General features: G+C 55.1%; 1 protein-coding gene across 2 annotated transcripts; it reads left to right on the top strand.

Annotated features, from left to right (window-relative positions):
* Window positions 1–6139: 6139 nt before the first annotated feature.
* KRT15 (keratin 15) lies at window positions 6140–10691 on the top strand (the record flags this gene model as incomplete). 2 transcript variants are annotated; one of them, XM_081220182.1, is made up of 8 exons in its annotated part: window positions 6140–6601; window positions 7429–7511; window positions 7595–7751; window positions 8445–8606; window positions 8692–8817; window positions 8995–9227; window positions 9667–9692; window positions 10381–10691. In XM_081220182.1, the coding sequence occupies 8 exons, from the start codon at window positions 6140–6142 to the stop codon at window positions 10473–10475; spliced, it is 1344 nt and encodes a 447-aa protein (XP_081076308.1). In that variant the 3' UTR covers window positions 10476–10691. The 2 variants fall into 2 exon arrangements, with proteins under 2 accessions (XP_081076308.1, XP_081076309.1); XM_081220183.1 differs by lacking the exon at window positions 9667–9692 and having other exon boundaries at window positions 8995–9239.
* Between the last annotated feature and the right edge of the window lie 7664 nt (window positions 10692–18355).

Raw genomic sequence — 18355 nt, forward strand, 5'->3', positions numbered from 1 at the left:
GAGGAAGGACGTTGAGTTTGTTATTTCAGCCCATGGCGGGGGGGCCAGGCCTTGGCACTGTTTAGGTTTTATTGTTTAGGTTTCATTTGGACCAGAGTCCACGCTTTCCCAGGAAAGGGGAGGGAGGGCGCTCACAAACTCCAGCTGTTACAGTAATTCCTGTTTGCAGAGGTCTTCGTGTATCTCACCTGTTCCCTAAAACAAGGTTGTTAAATAAGCATTGCTCCCATTTTACAGAGGGATAAACTAAGGCTCAGAGAGGCGAGGTGGGTTGTTGTATATATAACTGTTCTAACACATGGCAAAGGTGGGATTTGAAACTGGTTTTTGCTTCCAGATTTAGTTTTCTTTTCACTGAACTCACCCCAAGGGTTGGTGTGTGTTTGTGTATCTGTAATTAATGTTTACTGAGCACCTACTAAATATTATTTAATCAAACAACCCTGAAAGGTAGTATGAGTTATATCCTATAGAGTAGGAAGCAGGCTCAGAGAGGTTAAGTAACTTGACCTAGGCCACATAGCAACTACATGGCAGAGCTGGGACCAGAAGTACATTTCCTGATTCTTAACCCACAGTGCCAGCCCTGCACCCTGTCTCCTAGGATGACACTGCTTGTGCCATTTCCTCAGTAATTTCCAGTCTTGCTCTGTGAAGGCCTAGGACTGGGATCCCCTGAGGCAGTTCCTCCTGACAGGTTTCTCCACCTATAACTTAAGGAGAAACTGGGGCTTTGGGGTCAGGGGCGGGCACCCGCTCAGAACAGGGCTGGAGAGGGCGCCCTCGTTGGGGTGTGTGGGCGCATGCACTGACACCTCCATCCATCCCCTGGCAGACCTGCTTGAGCCCCTTACACCCCCCAGCCCATACCTGGGCCCAGAGCCTGGAATAAGACCCAGCTGTGACCCAGACCTCCCACAGAGACCCCCAAACTGGCTTGCCTGGGGCCCGTCCCGGGCCCCCAAAGGAATGCAAGTCCCAGCTTCCTGGTACAACTCTGCCCTTGGGTTGGTATGGTCCTGCCCCTGTGGTTTACAGCTTAGCTGCCAAGAATGGAGGCCAATTAAAGGTAAATAAGTCCCACTTCCTCCAGCAGAGAGGTTCAGGCTGAGTGGGTCTGTTCAGGCCCCGTGGATCTGTCTGTGACAGCGGCCGACCCTGTGAGGGAGGGGCTGAGTGAGGCGGAAGGTCTCTCTGGGGCCAGATTGACGCTGTGCCACCTGTGCTCACCACTGCGCTGAGGAGGCTCAGGACCCCGCCATACCTGGTGCTCATCCTGAAGGGGGTGCTTTTTTCGCCATTTTCCATGGAGCTTGGTAGGCTCACTAGCTCACTCCAAATCACAGGCTGGTGACCCCTGAGCCCAGCTCTTCCCGCTTCCCCTGCCGCAGCCCTGGGCCAGGAGCCCCTTCTACCACGTCCCCAGCTATTCCGCTCTGGCCATCAGCACCTACAGACCCACCCTCCCACTTGACTTAGGAGGCCTTGGAGCTAGAGGCCAGAGGCCTGGCTGCACCCCCAGTCCCAGGCTGGGACTGCCCAGAGATATTTGTCCCCTGTTGGTGAAAGCCTCTGTTGTCACAGCTGAAACCCTCCCCTGTGCCCCAGAGGCCCCTGGAATGTGGCTGTGAGGCGGGGTCTGGGCCGCACACAGGTGGGGCTGGTGACTGGGTCTCAGGTCTGGGTGTCAGGAATAAAGCTTTCCTTTGTGTGCATGTGTGTGTGTGTGTGTAGACACTTTTCTGTCCCAGTCTGGGAGCTGAAACTAGGGGTACTGTGTTGACAGAAGCAGCTGGGATAGAGAAAAGGGAGCAAGAGGAAGGGGGAGGGGATTTGGGGGGGCAGGGTCTTTCCAGCCCTGCTGGTCATCATGACCACTTCAGTTTGCAAGCATTTCCGGTCCGTCATCTTGCTCCTTCCCCGTGAGTCAGACTGGGCCAGGTTATTTCCATTTTTCCAATTGGTAGACTGAGGCTCGGAGAGAGGAGGCTTGATTACTCAATGCCACGTAACTAATAAATGAGAAATGAGGAATTCTCCAGGCCCCAGGGCATGCCCTCTCTTTGACCCTGGCATCTCCCTGGGGAGCGGAGGAGTGAGTGAGGATTCTAACATCTATGGAGGTCCCCACTCCCCCTGTGACATTGAATGCTCACTGTGGCCCTGTAGCTGGGGCCAGTGTTAATGGGGTCAGTGTTGTTTTTTTTTTAATTTTTTTATTGTGATAAAATACACATAACATAAACGTTACCATCTTACGCATTTCTTGGTGCACAGTTCTGTGGCAGTCCCGTGCACTCACGTTGCTGTGCAAAAGCATCATCACCCTCCATCCTCATAGCTCTTTCCACCTTGTAAAACGGAAACTTTATCTCCATTAAACCATAAGTCCGGGCTTCCCTGGTGGCGCAGTGGTTGAGAGTCCGCCTGCCGATGCAGGGGACACGGGTTTGTGCCCCTGTCCGGGAAGATCCCACATGCCGCAGAGCAGCTGGGCCCGTGAGCCATGGCCACTGAGCCTGTGCGTCCGGAGCCTGTGCTCCGCAACAGGAGAGGCCACAGCAGTGAGAGGCCCACGTACCGCAAAAACCAAAACAAAACAAAACAAAAAACCCCCATAACTCCTCATTCTCTCTCCCCACCCCCTGGCAACCACCATTACACTTTCTGTCTCTATGATTTTGACTCTTCTTAGTATCTCATGTAAGTGAGAAAATGGCCCAATTTTAAGTCAGGAACCTGGCTCGGAGATGTTGAGTCACACCCAGAGGTGGAGTCCACCTCGGGCTCTTTCCACTGGGCTGCATCATCCCATCCCAAGGAGGGAAGGCCGGCTCTGGGACAGCCTGTCTGCCTGCAGTGGGCAAAGGACAGAAACTGGCACAGCATCCCGGGTGGGCTGCCTGGGGCAGGGCCCAGGTCTGCAGTCTGGGCTGGAGCCAAATGGAGCTTGATCTCCGCCCTTGCCCAGCCATCATCTTCTGGTGCTAGTGAGTAGGCTCTGACCACCCAGACCTTGAGCTCATAGGAACTGTTTGGACCAAAACCAGGGATCTGTGACTGGGGCAGCTGCTGCCTGGACTGGCCTGAGAGTATAGGGAAAGCCCCTTGAGGGGCTGCTGGAGGGAAGTCAGGGTGCAGAGAGAGGCTGGCTGGGGTCCAGCCCTCCCTCACCCTGGGGTGATGGCACATAATTTTTCCCGGGGTAATTGCTGGGGCCGTAATGTCTGCAGAGGCTTTAATGAGCTATGGCTGATGTGAGTTTGATTATTTTTCTTTCAGAGGAAAAGACAGTATCCTACCACCCATGAGACAATACCTCACTGTCTGGGCCCAGCACTCAGAGGCTGGCTCACTGTGATGCTGGGAGAGGAGAAGTCCACCCCCACGTACCAGGAATACTCCACTACCCCAGCTCAGGTGCAGGAGTCTGGGGTCTGGGGAGGGGAACACCTTCTTTTCCTGTCTCCTGTTTGAGTGTTGGGGGGCGCGGTCAGAGGACCCAGTGAGTCCTGGTAATGCCCTCTTACTAGCTGTACCACCTTATACAAATCACTTCCCTCTCTGAGCTGCAATTTCATTCCTTCTGAAATAGGGGCAGGGATCACCTTCGTAGCTGTGAGCAATAGAGGAGGCGTGGATGCAGAAGTGCTTTGTAAACTGTGAAGGATGCCGTGGAAGTAAGAATTTCCTGTTATTAGAGCAATAATAACAATGACCTGCATTGCCCAATAGGTGCTGGTTATGGAAGAATGCGGCAGAGTGTGACGGTCACTCACAGGGCAGATCTGATGCCCAAGGACAAAAAAAATGTCCCCCCAGGTGATGGTACTTGGGAGTCCTAAGTATTAGACGTGCACCCCACTATCCGGTGCCTCAAAAGATGGGGAGCAAGGAGGAGGCAGGATGGGGGCTCTTGGGCCTCAGGGCTTCCCCGTAAGTGGGAGCTGAGAGTGCCCGTTGCCACAAGGAAACTGAGACTTGAAAGGTACCGTGTCCAAGGTTTTCCAAGCAGTGATGGGTAGAGCCAGGCTTGAAGCCAGGTCCCAGGGAATCCAGAGCTTTGTCAACTTCACGGTGCTGCAGCTGTGGTCCAGGAATCCTCCTCCTGACTCTCCAGCCTGGTCTTGCTCACTTCCCCACCGCTGGCTCTCTCTAAACCCCACAGCCAAAGCCAGAGGGCCAGGCCACGCCTCCAGTGGCACTGCCCACAGGTATCGGGTATCCCCAGAAAACGGGGCCCTGAGCTGGTGGCAGAGAAAAGGGCTCTCCTGAGTGTTGGACTCCCGTCTCCGGCCTCAGCATCCTGCTCTCTGAAGCGGTGCCTTGACCTTCAAGATCTCCGAGGTGACCCAGCAATCCCACTACTGGGCATGTACCCTGAGAAAACCATAATTCAAAAAGAGTCATGTACCAAAATGTTCATTGCAGCGCTATTTACAATAGCCCGGAGATGGAAACAACCTAAGTGTCCATCATCAGATGAATGGATAAAGAAGATGTGGCACATATATACAATGGAATATTACTCAGCCATAAAAAGAAACGAAATTGAGCTATTTGTAATGAGGTGGATGGACCTAGAGTCTGTCATACAGAGTGAAGTAAGTCAGAAAGAGAAAGACAAATACCGTATGCTAACACATATATATGGAATTTAAGGAAAAAAAATGTCATGAAGAACCTAGGGGTAAGACAGGAATAAAGACACAGACCTACTGGAGAATGGACTTGAGGATATGGGGAGGGGGAAGCGTAAGCTGTGACAAAGCGAGAGAGTGGCATGGACATATATACACTACCAAACGTAAAATAGATCGCTAGTGGGAAGCAGCCACATAGCACAGGGAGATCAGCTCGGTGCTTTGTGACCACCTAGAGGGGTGGGATAGGGAGGGTGGGAGGGAGGGAGATGCAAGAGGGAAGAGATATGGGAACATATGTATATGTATAACTGATTCACTTTTTTATAAAGCAGAAACTAACACACCATTGTAAAGCAATTACACTCCAATAAATATGTAAAAAAAAAACCAAAACATCTCCCAGGTGTCTTCCAGCCCGCCCTCCAGGCCTCTCTATCCCCTCCCTCCTCATGGTGCTCAGGCACATACAGCTTTCTGGATCGGGTCCCTCCCCAGCCTCGTGGTGGTTGACACGACAAACAGGGTTAATCTAGTCCCGCTGTGCAGCGACTTGCCTCTCCCTGGAGAAAGCAGGGGCTTTCTGGAACTTGCTCCCGTCTTATCTGCAGAGGCTTGCCCCAGCTTGTCGCAGGAGCAAGCAAAGGTTCAGTGACATGTAGTTGGCAGGCAGTGGGATAATCAATCAGCCCCTTGTCAGCCCTGAGCCCGCTGGTTTTTGTGAGAATGCCAGTGCCATGGGGCTGAGGGCCGGGGGGAGCTGGAGAAGAAGGAGGGGGACTGGGGGTGGGGGAGGAGAGGGGTCCATTTGGAGCATCAGGGAAGTGGCAGATGCTGGCCCCTCTGGTCACCTCAGCTGGGACTTGACTCAGGATCGCTCTCCTGTCCTCAGCCTATCCCTGTGGGCCCTGCATTCCTCTGTGTACCTCTGCCCGCCAATCCCCAGAGCCCGCAGGCTGGCACATGGGGTCTGTGAGAGGGACCACACAGGGCAGCGATGAAAAGTGGAGTCTCAAACTGAGAGCAGGGAGCCGGCCACCTGCGGGCAGCAGAGAAGGCCAGCGGAGGGTGAGGTTGGCCTGAGCCTCTAAGAGTGCAGGCGGAGGCCTGGCAGATGTGATGCGAATTTGCTCCTTTCAGTTTTCTCCTGGAGTGTAGAGATGAACCTGTAATCCAAGTGTTAAAACCATGGCCCAGGGCAAAACACCATTCATTCTGAATCATCTCTTTTGTTGCATTAAAAAAAAAAAAAGAAAGAGAGAAAAGAAAAACCCCATACCAGCCACGTAGAGGTGTGCAGGTGGCTGTGTTTGCCAGGAACGCAGAAGGAGTTGGCTTCCCTTTGGGGGAGGAGACATGGTCCCACAACACCCTGGGAGGGGTATATAAGGAGCCTGGGGCTGGGGGTGACAGGTGCAGACCTTGGGTTTCAGCCCAGCTCACGCCTCCTGCCAGCTTTGCTTGTGCTGCTGAGAGCTCAGGGCTGCTGCCTGGCCATGAGCACCACATTTCTGCAGACTTCTTCCTCCACCTTTGGGGGTGGCTCGACCTGGGGGGGTTCCCTCATGGCTGGGGGAGGAGGCTTTGGTGGGGGGAGTCTCTATGGGGGAGGTGGGAGCCGCAGTATCTCAGTTCCTTCTGCCAGGTTTGTCTCCTCGGGGTCAGCAGGGGGCTATGGGGGCGGCTTCAGTGGAGGGGCTGGTAGTGGTTTGGGTGGAGGCTTTGGTGGTGGCTTTGGTGACTTCGGCGGTGGCGGCCTCCTCTCTGGCAACGAGAAGCTCACCATGCAGAACCTCAACGACCGCCTGGCGTCCTACCTGGAGAAGGTGCGTGCCCTGGAGGAGGCCAACGCTGACCTGGAGGTGAAGATCCGCGACTGGTACCAGAAGCAGAGCCCAACCAGCCCGGAGCATGACTACAGCCCCTACTTCAAGACCATCGAAGAACTCCGAGACAAGGTGAGTCCTCGGGTGTCAGGCAGAGGGGAGCAGGTGGCTGGTGCCAGCTGCCTGGGGGAAATCCTTGCTTTCCCAGGTAATGATGTGTAACCTCGGCAAACTTGGAGCATGGGGAATGCGTTCCAGGTGTGGATGCCTGCAAACATCTGCTCAACCTGGCTGTGCTGGGGATCCTGGCACGCTGGTCTCGACCAGTAGGGGCTGAGGTGGGGGCAGTGCTCACACCCTGCAGGGTTCTGCCTAGAGCGTTCCTTTGGTTGTTTTGCAAGAACGGAGGTGTAGAGATGAACCTCAAGTTCTAGGAGTCCAGAACGCCAGGACTGCCTGCGTCACCCTTCGAATGTCTTGGGTGGCAAAAGCACTGTTGGACCTTAGGAGACCTGGAACTGGGTATGGGCTCTCCCAGCCACTCGCTCACCCTTCACTCACCTGCACCAGTTTCTGCAGCTGCCCTCCAGTTTCCCCCTGACTGGAACGTTCTGTAGATGCATGGCTGTGTTAAGGTGTGCAGGAGGCCGGCGACCATGAGTTGTCTACAGGGGAGGTTGGTGGAGTACCCCCAAGAGGGCACCCTTTCCAGGTCAGGCAGTTTCCACAGGGGGTTCTCTGCAACCCTGGCTCCTTGGTCTTTCATGTTCTGGAGACGAGGAGGGTGGCTTGGGGCAGACCAAGTGGTGGCCTGGACTCTGCCCCGGGGCCCTACAGGCTTCCGTTGCTGGTGTCAGAGGGGAGATGTTTACTGAGGGGTCCCGCCTGGGGTGCAGGGCAGGGAGAACAGCAGGGAAGAGGGAGGGGTCCTCTAGACACCAGCTCCCTGTATCCTGCAGATCCTGGCGGCCACTATCGACAACTCCCGGGTTATCCTGGAGATGGACAACGCCAGGCTGGCTGCGGATGACTTCAGACTCAAGTATGTTCCCTGTGCTCCCTCTCCCAGCTCAAGTGGCCCAGACCCCTCACCCTTCCTCACTTGGGTTCTCTTTTCCTTTCCAGGTATGAGAACGAGCTGGCCGTGCGCCAGAGCGTGGAGGCTGACATCAACGGCCTGCGCAGGGTGCTGGACGAGCTGGCCCTGGCCAGAACCGACCTGGAGCTGCAGACTGAGAGCCTGAACGAGGAGCTGGCCTACCTCCGGAAGAACCACGAGGAAGTGAGAGCCAGGCAGTGGCTGGGGCTGATGGGAGGCAGAGTGGGGCCTCTGGGGCCTCCTCATAGTTGGGAGAAGGGCTTCGTGGTTCAGATATGCACGCCCCCCAACACAGGGGTCCCCATGGAGAGGAAGGAGCACTGTCGACCCAGACCCCTTTTCTCCTCTGATCTATAGCCAGGCCAGGTGGCCAGTGGGCACTGCTGTCCTGATTTGCTTCATGAACTCACACAAGGGCCCTACTGTCTTGAGGTCCTCCCTCGGCAGGACCTAGAGAGGAGGAGGGACCCTTAGTGCTGAGGGGCTCGTGCGATCAAAAGTCTTCATGTGGGGCTTCCCTGGTGGCTCAGTGGTTGAGAGTCCGCCTGCCGATGCAGGGGACACGGGTTCGTGCCCCGGTCTGGGAGGATCCCACATGCCGCGGAGCGGCTGGGCCCGTGAGCCATGGCCGCTGGGCCTGCGCGTCCGGAGCCTGTGCTCCGCAACGGGAGAGGCCACAACAGTGAGAGGCCCGCGTACCGCAAAAAAAAAAAAAAGTCTTCATGTGCAGTTGGGAAACAGGGGCCCGGGGTGGGTACGGGGCAGAGCCAACGTCACGTGGTGAGTTAGGGATGGAGCCGGGATTGGCAGGTGGGACCCCAGACTCGGTTCTGGCTTCCGCCCTCTGTCTCTGAATGGGCCCCACCCACCCTGCAGGAGATGAAGGAGTTCAGCAACCAGCTGGCCGGCCAGGTCAACGTGGAGATGGACGCGGCACCGGGCGTGGACCTGACCCGCGTGCTGGCGGAGATGAGGGAGCAGTACGAGGCCATGGCGGAGAAGAACCGCCGGGATGCCGAGGCCTGGTTCCACAGCAAGGTGGGCCTGACCTGCCAGCCCCGCTCCAGCTCCCTGAGCTCCTAGGAGGCCCGCGGAGCTGACTTGTCTTGTGCGTGACCTACAGACAGAGGAGCTGAATAAGGAGGTGGCCTCCAACACAGAGATGATCCAGACCAGCAAGACGGAGATCGTAGACCTGAGACGCACGATGCAGGGGCTGGAGATGGAGCTGCAGTCCCAGCTCAGCATGGTCTGGCTCCCACCCCACCCACCCCAGCCTCTCCCACCCTCCATGGCTGTGTAAGCCTTGGCGTTCCCGAGCTCCCTTGGGGGCTGTTCCTTGCGATCCATTCAGCCCCTCTCCCCAAGCCCTCGGCGGCTTCCTGTCTAGCCTGATGTGATGTCTGTTGCTCTGTTGCCCCACCAGAAAGCCAGGCTGGAGAGCACGCTGGCGGAGACCGAGTGCCGCTACGCCCCGCAGCTGCAGCAGATCCAGGGCCTCATCAACAGCATCGAGGCCCAGCTGAGCGAGCTCCGCAGTGACATGGAGTGCCAGAACCAGGAGTACAAGATGCTGCTGGACATCAAGACGCGGCTGGAGCAGGAGATCGCCACCTACCGCAGCCTGCTGGAGGGCCAGGACGCCAGGCGGGGGCTCGGGTGCAGGGGGCCGTGAGGGAGGGGCCAGTTGTGGTTGAGGGGGGAGAGTCATCTTAAGTGCAGCATCTACAGTGAAAAGAGAACAGAACAAGGAGTAAGAGGTGCTGGACTCTGCGCTCTAGTCTTTGGCCGTTACCTTGGGCAGGTCATGTCACCTCTCTGGACCTGTGTGCCTTCTGTAAATGATAGCAGCTGGGCTCGTGGTCTTGGATTTAATGCTGGTTCCATTTCCAGCATGAAATAGATGGGGTGTTATCATAGATCAGAATCTGTGTGCTTGGGGGTGGCTCTCAGGATGTCCCAGGCTTTAGAGAAGTCAGATGTGGGAGTGAGGGTGGTGTGAGGGCTGGAGAGGACGGCTAAGCTGTGCCCCGGGGCCTCCTGTAGGCAGACCTGAGCTTTTGTCCGTTGTTTACATCTGCTTCCCCCTTTCTTTCAGGATGGCTGGCATTGGTACCAGAGAAGGTAAGAGGCTTCACTCTTCTTTTTTCTGGCCACACTGGGCGGCATGCGGGATCTTAGTTCCCCGACCAGGGATTGAACCCGTGCCCCCTGCAGTGGAAGTGAGGAGACTTAACCACTGAACGGCCAGAGAAGTCCAAGAGACTTAGCTCTTCCTGAGTTGAGGGGAGAGGGAAGCTATCGAAGCCACCATTCTTCTTGGAATGGGGAGGAAGGTGAAAGAGGCCAAGCATCCCAGTAGGGTGGGGACATGCCCATTCCAGTAGGTACCTCTTCCCCAGTGGGACCCCTCTATCAGCCCCAGGTAGGGTTGGGATTGAAGATTTACTGAGAACCTTCCAGGATGAGTAAGCTTTGTCCAGGGCATAGCCCCCCCAAACCCTGCCTCCCCCCACCCCGCCTGCCCCACCTTCATGCAGTTATGGTAAGATGCCCATGATTAATTTCTGTTTATGTACAGCTTAAAAGCCCTGACATTCTTGCTCACTGCAGAGCATACCTCCCGCTGCCACCGCCAATCTCTTTGATGAGTGATTCAGCACCAGTCCTCCTGGCAGCTCTGGGAGGATTGGCCAATGGCCGTTATCAGGGGTGCTGTGCAGTTCTCCCAGAGCTCAGCCAAGGTCCTGGCCCCTTGGGAGGGAGGACATGGAGAGTCTCCCACTCTAAAGCTTGCCTCTTCTTTCTACAGCCTCCCTGGGAGGTGGTGGCAGCGGCAAAGTCCTCATCAATGTTGAGGAGTCAGTGGATGGGAAGGTGGTTTCTTCTCAAAAGAGAGACATCTAAGTGCCCAGCGCAGGAGAGACACCCCCGTCATCCCCACCCTCCCCAGGCTGCGTGGACAGCTGGCCGGAGGGACCAGAAAAGCAAACTCGGGCTTCCCTCGTGGTGCAGTGGTTAAGAATCCACCTGCCAGTGCAGGGGACACGGGTTTGAGCCCTGGTCTGGGAAGATCCCACATGCCACGGAGCAACTAAGCCCGCGAGCCACAACTACTGAGCCTGCACCCTAGAGCCTGCGAGCCACAGCTACCGAAACCTATACACCTAGAGCCTGTGCTCCGCAACAAGAGAAGCCACTGCAATCAGAAGCCCTCGCACTGCAACCAAGAGCAACCCCCCACTTGCTGCAACTAGAGAAAGCCCGCGTGCAGCAATGAAGACCCAACACAGCTAAAAAAATAATAATAAATAATAAATAAAGGGGAAAAAAAAAGAAAAGAAAGGAAAAGCAAACTCCAGGCCCTGCCTTCAGAGGGTCCAGCTCAAGGGGTCCCTCATCTCCTAGTTGGGTGCTTCACATGCTTTCCCAGACCCCGCTTCAGCTTTCCCACCTCCCTTATAGCAGGGAGGTGCGAGAAGCAGCTGTATCGTGTAACAGGCTCATGGTTTGTACCATGTCCATGCAATAAAGAATTGCTTTTCCTTTTGCAAATATCTCTTGGTAGTATGTCCAGTTTTTCTTGTTGGTGGCCTCTGAGGAAGCCCAGGGCCCACACGCTTCCATCTCTCCCTGACTTTGAACTCGTCCCTGCACGGTCACTCTTTGGGTTACCTGGGGCGCCTGGGACAAATCAGGTGGCTCAGATGACTTGCTGTCTTGCTTACCCCATTTAGTGATCACAGAAGCAGGAGGCGGGATTCCTTAGAGCAGTGTGTTGTACTTAGCACAGGGCTGGACACATGGACTAATCACTTACTGGATGGCTGACTGAATAGATGGCTCTGGTTCACCACTGTATGGTTGGCACTGCACTAGGCACACCCACCTAAGGGTCTCATTTAATCAACTGCCGGTGGTCAGGATTTATTATTCCATCTTAGAGATGAGGGAACTTAGAGAAACTTACAGATGAGGAAGTCAGGCTGATGACTTGCCCAGAGGCCTCGTGGATGGATAGTAAGCAGCAGGGCTGGGGCTGGGCCCCACACCTGTATGACTCCAAGACCAGGGCTTGTTCTGGGACCCCAGGCCCTGGTTCTTCACAGCGCATTGCCAGGACCTTCCTCTTTGCTTCTGGCCCTCACCATATGTACCCCCCGAACCTCCCCTCTTTTCCAGCCAGGCACACCTGACCTCCAGAGCGGCTGAACCAGTTCCCCTCTCTGCCCTCCTGCAAAGCTGGCCCCCATCCCCCCCGAAGCTGCCATCTCCCCACAAAGCACTGAAAGTGCCCAGAGCGAAAAACACCAGCTCCAGGAAGTCCTCCCTGATTTCTCCAAGCTTAAGTCCAAAGCAACACCAACCCCTACTTGTCCTTCTCTGTCTAAATCCTGCTCCTGCTCTCCCGTCACCAGTCTCCACCTGAGGGCTCATTAGAGCAGCGGTATCCATGCACACCTGATTTGTTGCTTCTGGTTTGGGGCTGTTTCCTTTGGGATTCATAGCCCCTGATAGAGGGCAGGGAATGAGGAAGTGGAGAACTCTGGGTGCCATGGCTGGGCTGGGCTCGGGTGAGGATTGCGGGGAGAGGGAGAACCGGTTTCTTTGTTCTGTTGGGAAGAGCAGGTAGGAGGTGCCGCTGTTCTCCTTGGAATCAGATCATTTGGGAGGAGGGCCGGGCCCTCTGAGAGGGAGCCCGTAGGTCTCGCTGGGCACAACTCCTCACCCAGCAGCCATGGCTGGAGAGAAGGTGGCATCTGTTCTTTCTGGGGGAGATTTAATCTAGAATGTGTCTCCTGAGTACACACTTTGAGGCCAGATTTCCCTGGGGCCGGAGGAAGGAAAGGGAATTTATTAAGTGTCTGCACACTGCCAGGCTCTGGGCAGGGCATTCAATGGATGGCATCTCATTTACTCTCCAGACAGCTTTTGAAGCTGGGGGTCAGACTTCAGAGGCAGTTTTCAGAAGAGGAAACCGAGGGCCAGGGAAGTTCAGTCACTTGAATGAAGCCATAAACTAGGAAATAGTGAAACTGGGTTTGGGATGGTCTCTCTGATTCCAGACCTTTGCTTTTCCCTGGATGCCATAGGGTGACAGAAGTTGGCAACACCTTCCTTAGAGGGTGTGCTGGTCTGAAACCCATTTCTTAACCTCTAGGGGCAGCCTGTTCAAGTGTCACACAGCCATTACAGTCAGAAAGATTGTCGTCACATGCCACCTTGGTCTCTCACGCTGTGGTTCAAGCCCAGAGCACCAGGTTCCACGTCCCCAACATCCTGGGGTCAGCCAGGCTCCTTTTGGGAACTTTCCGACCCCACTGTGGCCGGGCTGCTGCTCGTGCCTTGCCGACTTCCGGGCCTCTGTTGAGAGGTTTCAGGCCTTCTAAACAGCCACCGAAGAGTCTTCTTTGCTTGCAAAAATAACCACATCTGCAAAGGTGCAGGGTGGCATGGGGGCTCAGCCCTCATCCAGTGAGCTTTCTCTCTGGGCCAGACCCTGAGCTGTGGGGGTGGGAAGGGGAGGCTGCTTCTATCTCTCCTGAGTTCCCGTTCCTGCTCTGCTGGGATTCAGGGACAGGCTATCAGAGAAGCCCTTGGAACTGGCCAAGTCCTGTCCCCTGCCTGACCGTGGAGTGAGATGCTCACACCTAGGGATAGCTCGTGCCTGGCTGAGCCCTTAAATCATCTTCGGGGCAGAGACAGCCCGCTTCCTGCCCCTGGATGGAGGTGGGGCTGGGTTTCCAGCCAATCCGGGAAGCAGGCAGCAGGCCTCTCTCCTCCCCACAGAGAGGGCAGCTTTGGGACTAGGGATTAGGGCCCCGGGTGTGTCCTGTGTTCAGGCTGGCTTTCCCAGAGCAGGCGTGGGGCATGCCCACCCCTCTCTCCCTGAGGACTTTGGTCCCTGTTCTCCTCCAGGTGTCAGTTTCCACATCTTTAAATGGAGGTGTCTGACTGGACGAGCTGATCCCGAGGTTGTCTGTGGGCTGCTCTGCGTCCTGGGACCTCAGAAGGGAGCCTGGCCTGTGACAGCAGGGGCTGTGTCTCCTCCCTGCACTGCTGAGTCCTCAGAGGGGTAGCTCAATAAATAGCTGTTGCACGAATGCATGAACTTTCTTCTCTTTTGCTCTTTCTTGCCTTAGCCATGGCTCTGGACATTCGCTCATGTCTTGGGCATGTGCCCACCTGGGGGTCACCTGTCCCTCCGTGGGCAGCTGGCGGCACGAGGGGAAATAAGAAGGTGGCAGCTTTTCCCATGAGATTTGCAGCTGGGGTGACCCGACTTGATACCATTCCTGCTAGATATTCCTTCTCACTTAAAGCCAGCAGACAGCGTGTCTCTGAAACAGCTTCTCGGACGGTTAGCCAGAGCTCCCCTGTGCCAGGAGCAGTATTCAGAGGACAAAGCCCTTGTCTTCAGGGAATGTAAGACTGAGTGGGAGAAATAAGACAGGAATGCCACCAACTGTCACATGTCTGGTTGCTGTGGGTGCCGTGCTGGCTGTAGAAACCAGAGAGGGAGGCAAAGCAGTGAGCTGGCACTGGATGGAGGAGGCCCAGAAGAATTCTCCGCCGGGCCATCTAACAAGGAGAAGCTCGCATTTCCTCACTTGTAACAGGGAGGGAAGAGTAGCCTTCCGCCTGCCGGGAGCTCCTGTGGGTCAGGTGCTTCTCAAATACTAACTCATCTAATGCCTGTTTTTCAGTTGCGGCACCGAGGCACTGAAAGGTTGAGTAACTTTCCCAAGGTCACACAGCCAGTCTGTAGCAGAGTAGGGTTGAAACAGGTCCACCTAATTCAAAGCCTTTGCTGGCCTCGCTGGGTTTCTGGGGAACCCTGGTGGTATAAAAGGGATTTTAGAAAGCTGATTATGTAGAAACGTGAAGCCCTGAGGCCTTGAGGCTAGTCTGGAGAAGGCTCCTGAGGATTGCTGTGTCAAGCAGGTGTCTCTGAGGGTAGAGGGCTGACAGAGGGCCCGGGTCCACCGTCTGGGGTGGGTCTGCCTTTCACAAGAGACCCTTCCCCTGTGGGGAGCCTTAGGACACTTTGGGAGGTGGTCAGCCAGCCTGGGATCCAGGCCCCCTGTTGTCCAGGGAGAGAGGGAAGGAGGGAGGAGCCCGATCCAAGATTCAAGCAAGGAACGCTGGGTTAGGAGCTGGGGGATGAGGTCTAGGCCTCAACTTTGCAGATGAACAATCTGGTGACTCTGGATAAATTTTTGAGAACAAGAGCCTCAGAGGGCATTGCTGAAGGAAACTTAGAAGCCATTTCAACGTAAGGCCCACAATGAATCACCATATGTACCCCCATATGTACACCATATGTACAGTGAATCAGTGGTAGAGCTAGAGATCCATGGATTACTCTTCCCTTCCCACTGCCCTGGGCCTTGGCATTCTGGGTCTCAGTTTTTTCCACGTGTGAAATGAAGGAGTTGGACAGGCAATTTCCTAGGACAATTTAGGCTTTGACATTTTGCGTTGAGTAAGTACCCTTACAAGCCCCCAAGCTTTGGAGCTCACATCAGGCCAGACGGCAGACAGGCTGACCATCAGGCCAACAGCTGCACAGGCCTAACCACTGTGGGATGCAAGACCATCCACCGGCTGGGTCTTGGGTGACAGGAGGCCTGAGAATGGAGAGGGCAAGAGAGAAGGCCCTATGGATGGGACAGGGCCTTTCATGGCCTGAAAGGGATTGACCAGGCAGTAGTTAAGGGCGCAGACCCCAGAGCCAGAGGTTTGAATCTTGGCTCTGACATACTCAAGTTTGGGCAATGTAGTTAACCTCTCTGGGCCTTTGTTTCCTCATCTGGAAAAAGGATACAATAGCAATAGCAGAGTTGTATCAAGGACCACATGAAGTCATGCCTGTAGAGTGTTTCACACAGTATTCAGAAATGTTAACTAGTGTTATTTTATTATCTTTTAACACATACAGAATGGAACCCTCAGAGATCAGACACTGAGTTTGCAGCAAGGCTCCAAGACACCAGCTGGTGGGGTAGAGAGAGCCAGATGCCAGTTTAAATCTTGACTTCATGGTGACCTTGGACTAGTGACCTAGCTTCCCTGAACCTCAGCTGCCTCATCTATAAAATGGGGCGAATAAAACCCCTCTCCTGTTGTTGTGTGACAACCTGTTAAACTCAGCTTCCTCTGCAGGGGTCACTCATAAATGGGGCTTTCCCTCCCCTTCCCTGGAAACGTTAGAGCAGAGGTGATTTTGCCAGAACGCAAAGAAGGAAGCTTTAGACATATGGGCAGTGCCTCAGCCCCAGCACTCTGTCCTGCCCCATTTGGACAAGGGCTGGGAGAGGAGAAATGGGGTGCCCAGGATGGGTCTCTACCCAGCTCCCTTCAGGAGCGCTGGCATGTGTCCCCCCGCCCCATGGGCCCTGGGGTTCACTTTGGGTCAGAGGAAGGCATTCCTGTGTCAAGGCATACCCTGCTCGGGAGGCGTGCAGAGGGGCCGGGCCCTGACCCCGTGAGGGAGGCATGTCCTGGCCACCGTGGGGCTTTGGAGGATCTGTGGTTATTGTTCGCCTAAGAGGCGTTGGCCGAACCTGCTCTTCAGCCCCAGGAGGATTGTCGTTCCAGGTCTGGCAGGTTCCATTAATCACCTTCTTGGAGGGCTCCCACTTTGGGCTGAATCACACGTTTTCAGAGAGAGAGCTGAGCCATCAGCTTGGGCAGGAGGGCAGGGCAGGGTCAGGGGTCAGCCTGAGTCCTTGGCCTCCCCGTGGTCTTAGAGCACTGCAGCCCGACGTGGCTCTCTCCCTGACACTGACACCCACTGGGGGAGACGCAGGCCCACTTCCCTACCCATAGAAAACAGAGGCCAACAAAGCCCTGACTCCGAACCCTCCCTTCTGGTCTTGCTGAATCAGCGAAGGGGCTTCCAGGACAACCTCAAGCCTGCGTCACCTCACTCCAGCTCCTGGCCTATCCCACCCAGCCCCTCAGGCTGCTGTGGGCGGGCAGCTCCCAGGAGGCCATTCACGGCAACCTTGGCCCCCTTGGCGAGTGGAGGCTTTGAGTCCGAGTCCAGTGTCCTTCCTGCACTCTCAGCCCTGGAACCTCTCCTTCTCTCCCGGGCTTCTGAGAGGCCAGCTCAAGACCCGTTTCTTTTTTCTTTCAGCCTGAGTGGTGAGGCCTCCTCCGCTGGCTTCCTAAGCAGACCCTGAGTTTCAGTCCCATCCCAGTCTCCTCGGCAGAGACCCTGGCCCCAGGTTCTGGGTCACATCCTCTATGTGGCTTCTTGGTCAAACACTCACAAGCTGAGGCAGGTGTCATGTGGTTGGGGGGCTAGAAAGAACCCTGCTCAGTATTACAAGACTTCCTTTCTGGACGTGGCTATGGCTCTGTGGCTGCTATAATGGAGTAATTAAACCCATGGGCCAGGCTGACCTAGGGCTTTTTGACCTCGACACTACTGACCTTCTGGGCTGGAGAATTCTTTGGGGCAGGGGCTGTCCTGTGCACAGTAGGATACTTAGCCGCATCTCTGGTGTCTATCCTCTAGGTCCCAGTAGCATCCCCCAGTTGTGACAACCAAAATGTCTCCAGACACTATCAAATGTCCCTTGGGGAGCAAAATAGCCCCTGGCTGAGAACATCCGAATTGATCTATGGTGACAGAGTTGGAATTATGGGTATGCTAGGGGCACGGGGTGTATGGGGGGCGATTGACTGGGAAAAGGTACAATGAGCTTTATTGGGTGCTAGAAATGTTCTGGCTGGTGGTTACACAAGTAAACACATGCTTAAATTTTCATACGTGCGTAAAAATGCATTAAGCTGGATGCTTATGATTTGTCCATTTTACTGTAGGAAAAAATGCCTAAAAAACTGAGCCTAGTGTAGACAGGACCAGACTTGGGTTTCAGTCCTGACTCTGCCCTTAAGGCTCAGTTTCCTCCTGTGTAAAATGGGGATAATAGGAGTACTCACCTTATCGGGCTGTTGCAAAGATTAAATGAGGCAGTCGATATAAATTTCTTAGCCCAGTGCCTGCATATGGTGAGGGATCTCAGGGTGTTAGCTATTATAATGTGCAGGGCCACTGGCTCTTTCTATGCCTCAGTTTCCCCAACTGAGGAAACTGTGTTGGATGGTCCCTAAGGTCCCTTGCCACCATGACTTTACCTGATGGTCTTGGAGCCATTTTTTTCTCAGCCTAAAAGCCTTCAAGGTTGTTGATTCCACAGGACCAAGCAAAGTTCGTCATTGCTGCTGGGAGCACTGGAGTCGATGAAATGCTGAGAAAGATGCAGAACATTCCAGTCAGACCTTTTAGGAACAGGAAGGAGGGAGGCAGAGGGCTGAAGTGACAACGCGGGGCCACTTTGCAGCCACCCTTCCTCTGCAGAGGCTCCCTGGCAGACCGGTGCAGCTCAGTCCCGGTTCTAACATGGGGTGGGGCCGATGGGAGAGAGTTCCCTAAGTGGAGAGGTGAGACAGAATTCAGTTGTCAAAGGGTAGTCTCAAGTAGAACACTGTTCCCTCTGAATCATCACTTTTGTTAAGGATTAAGAAAAAAAAAAAATGCCCCCTCCCCCAGTGGCACAACCCACCCTGGAGAACAGAGGTAATGAGCTTGTGGGAAACAGACGTGCAGTTGGCACCAGTCAGAGGGTGGAGAAGGGAGGAGGGAAGATGGGGCAACTGTCCAACCCCCTGGAAGGTGTATAAAAGGCATCCACTCTGGGGAAGAGCCACAGTCCTCGGCCAGGCCAAGCCAAGATCCTACCGCACCAGCGCTCTCTGCTCATCTTGCTCTCACC

This window comes from Mesoplodon bidens (genome assembly GCF_964165515.1).
Source record: "Mesoplodon bidens genome assembly, chromosome: 19".
Taxonomy (NCBI): Eukaryota; Metazoa; Chordata; class Mammalia; order Artiodactyla; family Ziphiidae; genus Mesoplodon; species Mesoplodon bidens.